General features: G+C 38.3%; 2 protein-coding genes and 1 pseudogene across 3 annotated transcripts in view; 2 read left to right on the top strand and 1 right to left on the bottom strand.

Moving 5' to 3' along the window:
• The window catches only part of SKIC3 (SKI3 subunit of superkiller complex), an 81,922-nt gene extending 68,821 nt beyond the window's left edge, over window positions 1–13,101 (bottom strand). The window contains exons 1-5 of the mRNA XM_080803947.1: window positions 12,969–13,101; window positions 7,324–7,390; window positions 4,445–4,614; window positions 2,789–2,879; window positions 559–702 (exon numbers count right to left, since the gene is read on the bottom strand). Of these exons, the coding sequence (XP_080660073.1) occupies window positions 559–702; window positions 2,789–2,878 (234 nt within the window). The 5' untranslated portion in view covers window position 2,879; window positions 4,445–4,614; window positions 7,324–7,390; window positions 12,969–13,101. The remainder of the gene's footprint in view (window positions 1–558; window positions 703–2,788; window positions 2,880–4,444; window positions 4,615–7,323; window positions 7,391–12,968) is intronic.
• On the top strand, window positions 8,461–8,853 carry LOC308343287 (small ribosomal subunit protein uS8-like; annotated as a pseudogene). Its single transcript has one exon. The product of its transcript is annotated as a small ribosomal subunit protein uS8-like (transcript).
• A 108-nt stretch (window positions 13,102–13,209) lies between the features above and the next one.
• The window catches only part of ARSK (arylsulfatase family member K), a 41,610-nt gene continuing 41,102 nt past the window's right edge, over window positions 13,210–13,717 (top strand). Inside the window, exon 1 of the mRNA XM_080804890.1 lies at window positions 13,210–13,411. Coding sequence (XP_080661016.1) covers window positions 13,274–13,411 — 138 coding nt within the window. The 5' untranslated portion in view covers window positions 13,210–13,273. The remainder of the gene's footprint in view (window positions 13,412–13,717) is intronic.

Genomic DNA, 13,717 nt, shown 5'->3' with positions numbered 1-13,717 from the left:
ATTCTTGTTCACATAAATGTGAGACAAACAGGTTCATGTTCTCCCAAGCCTACTGCCTATTAATCACAGTTTCTAAGATGTAATTGAGATATGAAACAAACTTATTAAAGATGAAAAAGCTGGAGAAATCAACATAAAATATGAAGAACTTTAAATAAGAAAAAAGAATTTCACTCAAATATATAGATTTGGAGATTTTTTATATCTTGCCTTTAGAAAACATATTAATATGCATTTCTTTTCCCTTGAATAAGCATAAGGAATATTCTTGGTAAGTCTTTCATATACACACATAATTAGAGATTTACATAATCATATTTGAATTCCAATCCTCACCTCTGAAAATAATCCATTGGGTTGGATGTCAAATAATGTTAAATAGCATCACTGGCATTTTTTTTTTAACTAATGTTCAGGTTTAGAAGATCAATACATTTAAAATTTTTTTCTTCTATGGGGTAAATAATGGTTTAAATGACTTTTTTAAAAGCTGCTACCTATATTTTTTAAAATGTGGCAAAAAATTTACCATAATAAAGGAAAAAAAAATCTACATACCTGCCAAGCCAGTAATTGATCTGGCTCTAGTTCAGCAGCTTTTTTATAGGCACCCTGAGCCTGATCAGGTTGTTCTAACTCGGCTGCAGCAACACCAATAAAAACCCAGGCATTATAGTTATTTTTCTCTTGTTTTAACACTGTCTGGCAGAAAAAAATTAAAAGAATGGGTCGTTAAATTTTAGAAGCTAATGAACAAACAACTAAAAGACTACTTGAGTGTCAGGAAATCTGGATCTACCACTAACTGGGTGATCTTAAGAACGCCACTCAACCTCTCTGGTCTTCAGTTTCCTCAAGGAGAGAAGGAGCTGGATTGGATTGATAATTGTAAGGAGTCTAAAATATGAGGTATATATTTTAAAAGCTGCCCAAGCAATGCTGATGCCTCCCCGTCCTCCTTGAAAATGAAAATACTACGTATAAAAAGAACACTAAGACTATTCATATCACCTGACCATCTTGCTGCCTCCACTCCACACTGCCACCAGTAAACTCACAAAACTGTTTTCTGTATCGTTTCACTCTAACCAACACCCACATTGTCCTGCACTGTGATAACATTTCCAACTATCAGACAGATTTTTCATCAAAATAACAAGGTAGGGAGGTAGACTGACCCCAATGTGACTATACCACATATGTTCAAAATAAATAGAGGCAATGAATGTTTAAATACCACCTGTCAATGAGAATAAAAATTATATGTAGAGCTATTGCTTTCAGAAAGAACAGGTACTCACTAAAGTGAAAGTCTGAAACAGAAAACAAAGATGTTCTAGTGACAGAAAACAAAACTAGTAGCTAATTAAAACTAGTAGATAATTAGCTCTTAAGATTTTACCTATTCTAGGGAAAATAAGAATATTTCCATGAGCTGAGACAGTCAGATTATTGTGTTTCTATGCATCCACATGACACTTCTAGCAATCTCTCATCATTCTACAGCACAAATTCCATTCTATCCAACAATGTTTTCTGCCAAAAAAAACCCTAACAATGTGGTAACTACCAAAGCTGACAATTGTTTAACCTCTGATATGTCCAATTAGTTAGCCCCCCTCTTATTCTACTATCGCCCCACTTCTCAGTTCTTATCCCTCCTTTTCCAGCTTAGACTCCAATGACCCATCACTGTCATCCCTCCCTTGCAAATACCCTCAACTCCTTCGCCTCTCTTCCCCATCATCTTTCTCAACATCCATACTTGAACCCCAGCATGTCCATTACTAAGCTTGAGAAGGTGAACATGAAGGGAGAAACCACACAACTCAGTTCACTGATTTCACTTCAATAACATGAAACTTCAGATGAACATTCATTAGGGCCTGGCAGTCCTTTTAATCCCCACTAGCAAGTTAAATAACAACTACTTCATACTTTCTTTTATCTCAAACCTCCTATACAATTCTTCCACTCTCAGCTTATGCCTTATGAAGAAAATAGAAGACATCAGAGGGAAACATTCCTTTCTTCCTACCACCAAATCTGCAAATCTGACAGTATTTAGACCTATCTTCCCCACTGCTAAGATGGAAAAAGGATCGAAAACTCCACTTCGGGGCGCCTGGGTGGCTCAGTGGGTTAAAGCCTCTGCCTTCAGCTCAGGTCATGATCTCAGGGTCCTGGGATCGAACCCTGCATCAGGGTCTCTGCTTGGCGGGGACCCTGCTTCCCCTCCTCTCTCTCTGCCTGCCTCTCTGCCTACTTGTGATCTCTATCTGTCAAATAAATAAATAAATAAATCTTAAAAAAAAAAAAAAGAAAAGAAAAAGAAAACTCCACTTCAAGCTCAGGATCCAATCCTCTCTCACTCCTACCCCTACACTCTCTCTCCTGCACATTCAATTTCTCCCTCTGGACAGGGACATTCCCCTCAGCACCTTACAGAGGAGCTTTAGAATCATGAGCCCCCATTCACAAACCAAACAGAATGATAGTGTCAACATACCATTAAGAAAGAAAAAAAAAAAAAAGAAAGAAAACTTTATGATACAGTAGTGCTCCATAATACACCCCATCAAAAGATATCTGATATTCATATTTTAAGAGTGTGACTTTGCATATGGCCAGTGTAGTTTATCCTAGCACAACCACTCTAATGGTCTACTAAATAATCTAACCACCTTCGTTAATGTTGAGACAATAAATGATACACATGTTACAAATCCATAATGGTTGTAAATGAGTAACATAATTTTACTGTGGAATGAAAAAATACATCAGTTACCTTACAATGTTTCAAAGCTTCTTTGTATTCTTTGTTTCTGATTGCATCTCTAGCACTTTTTAGAGCAGTTTTTACTTCCTTGCTAGACATTCTGTGGAAATAAAAAGGTTGAGTGAACCTACAATAATACCAACAAACTTAACTACCTGAAAAATGCACATGTAATTCCTTCTACCTGGAATACTCTTTCCACTCTAAGATCCCTATACTGTATTCCCTCACCTCTTCAAATTTTTAATCAAATGTCACTTGCTCAGTGAAACCTTGGCTGGTCACACTACTTAAAACTTCAACCCTTTCCCCCCCCAAACCCACCTACACAATATTCTCTTAACCCCTCCCTAACATTTAGCATCTTCTACACTATATATTTTACTTATTTTATTTATTTTCTGTTCCCCAAAGCCACTAGTATGTGAGTGCCATGTAGGCAGGGCTTTTTGTCTGTGGTTGTTACTGCGAACTGCTGTACTGCCAGGACCGAGTATCTAACTGTATAGGTTAATAAATATTTGTTGAAAGTCAGTTGTATTTGAGTTATACTCACTGTTCATATAGTAGATGATCTAAAAGACTAGGATTCAAAACACATATCAATCTCAAATCTAATTCTACACAAAGCAAGTTTTAGTAGAATAAGCCCAAATCACAAAGTAAAAACACTAACACAAATTAATTTCAGTAACTTTGATGTAAGAGCATAAGAAAGCAATCTGCTTTAATGCTGGTTTCTATAAAATATAAATCAGGATATTAACTTTGTTCACAGCAAAGGCCACTGTCAAGTTATAGCAATATTGTATTCTTCGAAGAGAAATAAATGCAAAGTTTACACTTAAATGAAGGTGATGAATATGCTAGAGGATTATGCACTAATTTCTACCATAAGAAGATATTTCAATTGGTAGACAAAATATTTCTTCATTGAACTTAAGCTATGTTAACATAATTTTAAATGAACTAATGTATCCTAAGATTTTACAACTTATTCTGATTTACCAGTAAACAAGTCAAATTCAATCACACCTCAATGGTGAAAACAAGAGACACTTGTATTTTTTGACAACATTGAACTCTAATCTCATCAGGAAACAAATCTGGTTAAATTTTAATCCATTCTAGACTGCAGACATTCATGGCAGCAAAATGAACCAAAAAGATGGCTTGTTGACTCAGTGTACTCATGTCCTTTATACCCAAAGAGGCTGAGGTACAAGGGCAGATCAAAGAAGTTTAAGAAAGTAGGGAAAGGGGCGCCTGGGTGGCTCAGGGCAGTAAAGCCTCTGCCTTCGGCTCAGGTCATGATCCCAGGGTCCTGGGATCCAGCCCCACACTGGGCTCTCTGCTCAGCGGGGAACATGCTTTCTCCTCTCTCTCTCTGCCTGCCTCTCAGCCTACTTGTAATCTCCATCTGACAAATAAATAAATAAAATTTTAAAAGAAAGTAGGGAAATAAAATAATAATAATAATAAGTGTTTTGACTTAAAGAATGTTAGATTCAAAATAATATAAAATTAATATATAAAATCGATCTATTTGCAGCTACAATCAGATTCCTTAAATAGGCAGAAAAGTAACTTTTTGCTTAGTTACACCAATTATACAATTAAAGCTGCACAGTTCATATGCTCTTATTTTAGAAATCATTCTCCTACCTGAAATTATCTTCGTATAAATTTATAGGTACAAACGTCTGGGTTTTGTTTTTTGTTTTTTTTTTTTTTTTTGGTAGCTTACAAACTGATGAGCAGGCACCAAATTTCAATGCTGATTTCAAATTAAATTTTCTCACACCAAAGTTATCTTGGGTAGATAAATCTGTAGACTGCAAAGAAGAGAAACAAAAAATCAACAATGATAACAACTGGGGTCCCTGGGTGGCTTAGTCGTTAAGTGTCTGCCTTCAGCTCAGGTCATGATCCCAGGGTCCTGGGATCGAGCCCCAAGTCAGGCTCCCTGCTCAGCAGAAGCCTTCTTCTCCCTCTCCTACTCCCCCTGCTTGTGTTCCCTCTCTCAGTGTCTCTCTCTCTGTCAAATAAATAAATAAAATTTTAAAAAAGAATTATGGTGACAGCTAATCTGGACCAATAGAAAGGGATAAAAAAGGCATCCAAGGGAAAAAATTAAGTTAAAAAAGAACAAAAACAGTTTCAAGATATGACCAAGCAAAAACAAACAAGAATTCAGATTAGCAAAAAGAAAGATCACCATCTTTATCACCCAGGATTTGAGTGGAAGCACATTCAAACAAGACAGAACCAGACACCACCAACTGTACGCGCAACCCCCAAGCCATGCACTTCATATGACATAAAAGAAACAGAAAAGAAGGCTCCTGCTCTAAAGAATATAATTTAAACCAAACCTAAGACATGCGAGTCATTAGAGAACCAAATGCTGAACTAAGGATAATGAGTACAACTGCAAGAGATGTTTCAAGAAGCAAAGAAGTATGGTGTGAGGTAATGAGGAGACACCAGAAAACAGGATTTAAGAAAGGAGGGAAGAAGGAAAGCTGCTCTGGCTAAGACAGAGAAATAGGAATGAACGTGGCATGTGGAGGATTCAAGGAGAAATGTGGGCTCAGTGAAGCAGAAGAGACTTGCTGAAAACAGAAGAAAATGAAGCTCACTGGATAAATGAGAACACTAGACTACAGAAGACGGTAAAAGTCAGACAAACAGGGATGCCTGGGTGGCTCAGTCGGTTAAGCGGCTGCCTTCGGCTCAGGTCATGATCCCCGTGTCCTGGGATCAGGTCTCACATTGGGCTCCCTGCTCAGTGGGGAGCCTGCTTCTCCCTCTGCCTGCCTTTCCCTCCACTTTGCATGCTCTCTCTCTCCGACAAATAAATAAAATCTAAAAAAAAAAAAAAAAAAAGTCATTAAGAAAAAAAAAAAGACACACAGACAGGTGTAGACTTAAATACAGCAGTAAAAACAGAGCTGTTAAATGCCTCTACATAAGGTATTTTCAAAGACCACAATAGATAAACTCCATTCCTTCCTTGGTAACCAACTAATAATGTTCAACACCCTTCCATATCCCCAGATGTCTCCACCTGTAATGGCAATTACCCTTGCTGCAGTGGGATCTTCTACTCTTCCCCTCCTATTCCTTCTTCATTTGATTTGGCATTTAGCATATGAGGCTAGCACTTAGGCCCTCCCTCTATACCTGACAATTATACGAGAAATATATGGATACAGAAATAGACAATATAGATACATAGAGACAGACCAGTTTTAGGGGATTAATTAATTTTTGAAAAGACAAAATAATCTGCCCCTTTCTAGTTCTAAAAACTTCTTCCTATTTTGGGAGATGGAGTGGAGAAGAGAGAGGCTCATTCATCTACTTTCTAAACATAGCTTTCCTATGTACTAACCTACCAGGTATCATCAAACTCACTTCCTTTCATAGAGCAAAAACCTACGAACAAAAATGATACACCTCTCTTTGGGACACTTCCCTCTATTGCAAGCATTTCCAACATTTCAAAGAAAAATCTAGCTCTTTTACAAGTGTTCTCAATGTTATTCCACAGCCCCACCCACTTTCCCCAGATAATTTGTATTTTTTCTCCTCAATTTCGAGTCATTTTTTTTTTAAGATTTTATTTATTTATTTGACAGAGAGAGATCACAAGTAGGCAGAGAGGCAGGCAGAGAGAGAGAGAGGAGGAAGCAGACTCCCTGCAGAGCAGAGACCCTGATGTGGGGCTCGATCCCAGGACCCTGGGATCATGACCTGAGCTGAAGGCAGAGGCTTTAACCCACTGAGCCACCCAGGTGCCCCATGTCATTTTTTTTTCAATAAGAGCACTTATTTTGTGCATTTTCTTTTTTTTTTTTTTTTGAAGATTTTATTTACTTCTTTATTTGAGAGAGAGTGAGAGAGAGAGAGCACAAGTAGAGGAAGGGGCAGAGGGAGAAGCAGACTCCCCGCTGAGTGGGAAGCCAGATGCAGGGCTTGATCCCAGGACTCCAGGATCATGACCTGAGCCAAAGGAAGACACTTAACTGACTGAGCCACCCAGAAACCCTGGTTTGCACTTTCAACTCAGTGAAAAGATTTCTACTACCAAACTAAAAGGGTTTTTATGCAACATAGCAAGCATAAAAAGTAGCAACAACTGCACTTAAAAAAAAGATAGAAAGTGACACACATGCCAAAATGATACATCTCAAAAGTAACAAATGTAGGTGGATGAATTACTATGTCCTACATGCCCCAGCTAAAGCTACAGAACCTTAAGTTACATTCTGTTGTGTAGATACAAAGACTCCACAAAGCAAAAAAACCCAACAATATAAATAATAATAACAATAATAACAATGGAAGTTAACTACAGAAAAGCAAACTATGGTATGTTTAAATCTAATAACAAAAGTCTAAAGGTGTTGTTTGATGACCTATAGTCTGGCATTAACAACCTACACCATCACACCCTTCTTCTGAAATGAACTGGTAAAAACAATTACTAAGTAAAAACAGACTCCAATTACCTATTACTTAGGATTCTAGACACTTACCTTTTACCTATTATCTTCTTTCTTCTTTTTGAATTGAATTTCAGACTGTTTCTTAACCATTATTCATCTAAATTAAGCAAAATATGAGACAGTTAGGCAAATAAAAAGCATGATAAACAGCTCAAAACTCAGTGAATTTATTAACACATTAGATTCAGGTTTAATGTTCACAATCACAATTTAAAGCACAAGAAATAATTAGGTACAATTTTTCATCTTTTTTTTTTTTTTCTAAAATTTCCAAATCGGTCTGTGTTCCCATAGCCTCAGATAATAAAAGAAACTTCCATAAGCAATCAGAAAAAGTTCCAAAAAACATTCCAGAAACTCAAAATACATAAACTTCAATATAAAAAAAACATGAGCCAAAGAAGGGTATCAACTATTTCTATGCTACTTTGTTATGAATCAAGGACAATCAACAGTACTTACTTACTCCCTATTTGCAGCCTAACTACACTAAAGTGAATCTGTTTTCAACCATAAAAAGAATCATAAATATGTAAAGTGTTGACCATATCATGTAACTAGATTAATTTATAATCTATTGAAAAGAGAGAAAACTTTCTTTAAATGTCAAAAACCCAGCTAAATAACCATCTGAAATATTAACACAAATTCTACATAATATAATCCTAAGTATCTTTTGATGGGATCTCTGGAATAAATTCTGTCAAACAAAATTAATCTAGAATGCTTCATGGAGAGAATGGAAGCAGTTTCAAAAAACTGAATAAAAAAATAGCAATGCCGGGGCACCTGGGTGGCTCAGTGGGTTAAGCCTCTGCCTTCAGCTCAGGTCATGATCTCAGGGTCCTGGGATCGAGCCCCACAGCAGGCTCTCTGCTCAGCAGGGAGCCTGCTTCCCCCTCTCTCTCTGCCTACTTGTGATCTCTCTCTCTCTGTCAAATAAATAAAATCTTTTAAAAAATATTTTTAAAAATAGCAATGCCACTTAAACTAGAAAATGAACAAAATTTAGATGAAGCAGGTGGGGGTGGACAAAAAAGAGAAAGTGAGCTTACTGGACTAAAACATGCATTGGCAGTATATTTAAATAGAATGGTTAGTTCCAGAGAAAAGGGTCCAACTGTTAAGGAAAAAAGTACCTTTCTACCATCTTTCCATGCTGCCATAATGGTGCATGCGAATGTACTGGCAGATGTTCTCAAGTTCATTAACAATGCGGAAAAGAGAGGCAATCACCAGGTTCTTACTAGGCCATTCTTCAAAGTCATCAGCCAGTTTCTAAACCAAAATGCTGAAGCATGGTGACACTGGCAAATTTGAAATCACTGATGGTCACAGACCTGGAAAAACTGCTGTGAGCCCAGGGGCAGGTTAAACAAGTATGGAGTGATCAGCCCCAGATTTGATATACAACTCAATGATGTAGAAGAATGGCAAAATAATCTGCTCCCATCCTGCCAGACGGGTTTCACTGTGCTGACCACCTCAGTTGGCATGATGGACCATGAAGAAGCACGATGAAAATACACAAGAGGGAAAATCCTGGAATTTTTTTCCTAGGGATGTAATACTTACGTTCAAATAAAATGCCTCAGTGGAAAAAACAGTACTGTGATCCAAATGATGTTCAAGAAAGTACAATAAAAGTTAAAACAAGGTTACCCTTGTTTGGAGGGAAGGTAAAATGAAAATAAAAAAACTGACTCTATTCATTACACTAAATTTTTTAAGCCCCAAACCAACCTGCTGGTAATTAGTCACTTCAACTCTGTTCTTAAAAAACACCCCAGGTTTTGTCAGCCCCTTCGCTCTGCCATACCCACCCACCAAGCCAAAACTTGAACATGTTCAGAATGTGCTTAGGAATCAGATACATCTAGGTTCAAGTACAATCGGAATTTGGACACCTTACTTCACTACTCCAAGCCTATTTCCTTACTGGTAAAGTGAAGATTATATCACTTACTTGATATCCACATAAATGGAGTGCCTGAACATAACACACAGTTGACTGTCACACAACATGGGCTTGAGGTCCACTTATACATGGTTTTTTTTCAATAAATGTGTTTTCTGGACTATAAATGTACTGTAAATGTATTTTCTTTTCTTTAGGATTTTCTTAATAACCTTTTCTTTTCTCTAGCTTACTTTATTCTAAGAATACAGTATATAAGACATATAACATAGAAAATAATGTATTAACTCTCTATTATCTGTAAGGCTTCTGGTCAACAGAGGGCTATTAGTAGTTAACTTTTTAAGGAGTAAGAGTTACATGTGGATCGTTGGCTGCATGGGGGGGGTCAGCACCCCTAATACCCACATTGTTCAAGGGTCAACTGTATATTAGTTCCATTCTCCTTATCTACTGCCACCCTCTCAATAACTTCACTACTTTTTTTTTTCTACTTCTAATCCACATGGTTACTACAAACTTTCTCTACACATTTACAATCCCCAATCCCACCTTCCTTAATCTCTCAAGTAGTAACTTTCTTGCCAGTGTTCTTCAAAAGATGGCTATCATCACACACAAGTACCCTCTTTCAATTATGTGAAAAACATTCCAGAGCAAATCCTGTAAAAGAGACCACTCCAGCCTCTGAACCAATGGAACATTAGTTGAGTTATTCAATTTAAACTTAATCGGTATTTTTTACCATTTATTAATATGCCCTGTCTCTCAAGTCAATAAAACCCTAAACAAATGTATTGTATCTTTGGAGTTCCTTACACGTTCAACACTAGAGTAATATGTACTCAATAAATGACTCATTGTCCAGCTTTCAAAGCCTACTCTAAATATTCAGCTTCCCCACTGCCAAAAGGCAGTAATTCTCAATTTGCTAAACTGAGAAAGGAAGACTCTTTTTGAGTATCAGCTCACACAACTTTTTTTCACTGTCCCCCACTACTTTGCACTTTACAATTTTGCCTCTTATTCAGCCTGTTCATACTGCTTCTATCTACTCAAATGGTACATATAACTGAAAGCCAAATTCAAGTGTCAAGCATAATGCCTTCTCAGATGAATCTACCTAGTCTGAACTTCTAACACTTTCAATTTAAACCAACATTTCCAAAAAGCATTCCAAGAAATAATAACATGCTTAAAGGTATTAACACACCATCTAGTAATTTTGTGAATATTTCACATTATATATCTCACTCTCTTCCAAAGTCATTCTAAATGTATATGAGCACTCTAAAAGCTCTGAGGAGTCCTAAAGATCCAAAGATAGTTTAACCTAGCATTTCTAAAACTTAAGTTACTATGGAATATTTATGTTAATGAATGGCAATTTACATTTTGAAGCCTCATCAGCATTTTCCAAAGTATAATTTGGGATGTTCTGATTTTCTTTTTGTATGTTTGGCAATTAACTATATTTTTAATGTCTTTTATACTGTTACTAAATTTACAGGGGTGTGAGTGTGTTTGTTTCCCACAACTACACTGGAAGTTCCTTAGGAGCAAAGACTACTTCTATTATTCTCTTTTATTTCCTGCAGTGTCTAGTACATTGCAGATAATCAACAAATATTCACAGAATCACAGCTGGTAAAGACAACACTGAATTTCTTCCACATAGTAACTAACTTCACATTTAGCCTCACTCTCCTAAAGCAGAATATAGTGCTGTGGGTATACTGGACATTAAAAGAACTATAAAGAATCAAAATCTATACCAAGACCTTTCAATTGAAGATCTTTCTAAACTGCAGTTAAGTATCTCACAAAAGGAAGCAATCTCTAACATACAAATCTTTGACTGATGATTTAAATGTACATGTAATAAAGTGCCTACCCTCAATGCAACACATACATAGGCATATGAACAAACATAAAGATACACACAAACACACCTCAAAAGTACCTTTTCAGATAATGATTAGCAAAAATGCTTCATGTCCAGAAAAGAGTGACAAAAAATAATGAAGAAACCTGCAATTATATAATTAGCAAAGGAAATTGGGAAAGCCTTGGGAAAGGGCAAAAAAAAAAAACTGGAGGAGAAGGCGGCGAAAAGGGTTGTTGAAAAGGGGAGATTACGCGCATAAAAATAAAGAGAAAGGGACCAATGAATGATTAAAAGTAGAGGGAGACTGACCTCAGCTCAAAATAAGAACTTTTAATAATCAGGCATGGCAAATGTGGAATGGGCTACTCAACGGAAGTATATGCCCATCACTAGAGATTAAAAAGCACAGACTGGACCATTCACTTGGGAGGAATGTTGTAGGACAAACTGAATGTCAGATGGGTAGTAGGACTAGAAGCCCCTTAGATTCTTCCAGTGCTGTGTCTCTGGGGTCTTAAAATACCCATCTTCCTCCAAATCACTGCAGCACCTGCTTGCACTGACATGCCAAAGAAAGAGAGGAGGGGAAAAAAGATGTGTTCCTGTCACTCTGACTGGGAACTGAGAATACAAGCTCTGTGAAAACAAAGCCAAAGAGAGTAAACATAGTTCACAGAAATAGTAGCACACCACAGATAAAGTTGGAAATATCTTCACAAATCTAAAAGTCAGCTAACAATGTTTCTATGGTGCAATGATTTCCACACTCCAAATTAACTCAAAACAAATTTTGAATCATAACCTGATGGCGACGTAGCTTATCTATATTATCTCCCATGTTATAAGGCTGCAATGCCAGGTATGTTAGCTTTGTTTCCCTAGAGTTTAAGCTCCTTGTGATCAGGAACTATTGTTCATATATTTGAACCCTCACAAAGAGCTTTAACACGTTTCTTGATTAGAATTTGTCTACACTAAGAGTTTAAGCTCAATAGAATGTCATAAAATGTTATTATCAACTAGGGACAGAGAACTGTAGTGAGTTTAGGGCACAGACTACTAAAGTTAAAGTCCTGCTCAGACTGGGTCCCTGTGTAATCTTGGGTAAATTATTTAACCTGCCCAAGTCTCAGTTTTCCTATCTGCAAAATGGTCAAAGTAAGGATTACAGAAAGTATTAGAATTGAGTTGCTTTTATGTTAGGTTACAGCAACTCCTTTTCCTGTCAAAATACTCACATGACTAACGTGATGAACAAATTATATATCTGAAACTATGATAATGAAATGAGAACTTGGCTCTGGGACAGAAATCGGCTTCTTCCAGAACTCTCCAAAGTAGCTCAACAGTCAAGTGGGAGCAGTGATTTTTCTGCAGCAAAACCATGATACTCTGAACCTGTCAATTAACCGAACTCATCACACAGCTCAGTACGTCTTCCCTTAGAAGCCTGTTCGGTTTCTCTCCTTTGCAGTCCGCGGACAAGATGCACCTAAGCTCTTCCTAAAACATGAAACTGACTAGGCCCCGTTCCTCACTCCACCGGAGCACGATAAAAACCCTTCCTGCACTGACAGTAAGATGGGGCAGGCTAGAAATTCTTTGGGGGAAATGTATTCGAGGAGCCCCCCGAATCCACATTGCACCTGAGACGGTCCAGCCAGAGGCCCCACAAAGAACCGCCCCACCTAACTTAAGTGACAGACGCGCTGCCACCTCATCATTGCCCAGTTCACGGTCCTAATACTCGGCCATGCTTGCGCGGCACAAAATGACCAGCCCTGGCCCCTGACCCTCTCCCTCTGTAGGTACCATTTCAACCGCGTATTGGCTCCAACTTCTGCAAAAGCTACAGCGACCCTAACCCACCTGGGACAGATGCTTCTCCTCCAAACGCCAAGGCTGGAGTCCGAGCGCATGCGCATTCACCAGACATCGTTCACGTGACTGCAAGTGACTGAGTTTTTAGTTCGCTCGGTATTTGCTTAAAAGGTCTTAACGTGAGTTAAGACCGGGAATTCCCCCCTTTGCGCATGTGCTTACGCCCAGCCTGCTGGGAATTGTAGTTCTGTGGGAAAAGCCCTAGGAGAGTGTGATCCCCGCCCTCTTTCCAGAGGCGTTCCTAGAAGCAGGCGGCCGGCAGAGCGCCGAGGATTTCGGAACCGCTGCTTGCGATGCTGCTCCTGTGGGTGTCGGTGGTCGCAGCCTCCGCGCTGGCAGCACCAGACCCCCGGGCAGGTGGACAGAGACGAGGAGCTGCTCGGGTTTGGTCCGCTGCACCCAACGTGGTGCTAGTCGTGAGCGACTCCTTCGTAAGTACAGAGAAACAAGAAAGTGGGTGTCCCAGTCCAGACTAGCAACCGGCCCCCAGCTTTTCCTGTGCTGCAGGCTTCGAGGAGCAGAATCTGAGACTGCCAAACATATCGTATCTCGATGCAAAGTAAAAAATGCATTTTATTTTGAGGCCCCGCATACACCCGTAAACTACGTACATATAAAACAATAATCTAGTAAATACAATGTATCTGACAGCACCTTTACATTTTTTTTTGTTTAATGCTGGCCTCGACCCACTAATTTTATCACTACGAATGGACTTTAAATCTGTACCCCGGTTT

Source organism: Martes martes (genome assembly GCF_963455335.1).
Source record: "Martes martes genome assembly, chromosome: 5".
Taxonomy (NCBI): Eukaryota; Metazoa; Chordata; class Mammalia; order Carnivora; family Mustelidae; genus Martes; species Martes martes.
This window is presented reverse-complemented; position numbering and strand designations above follow the sequence as displayed.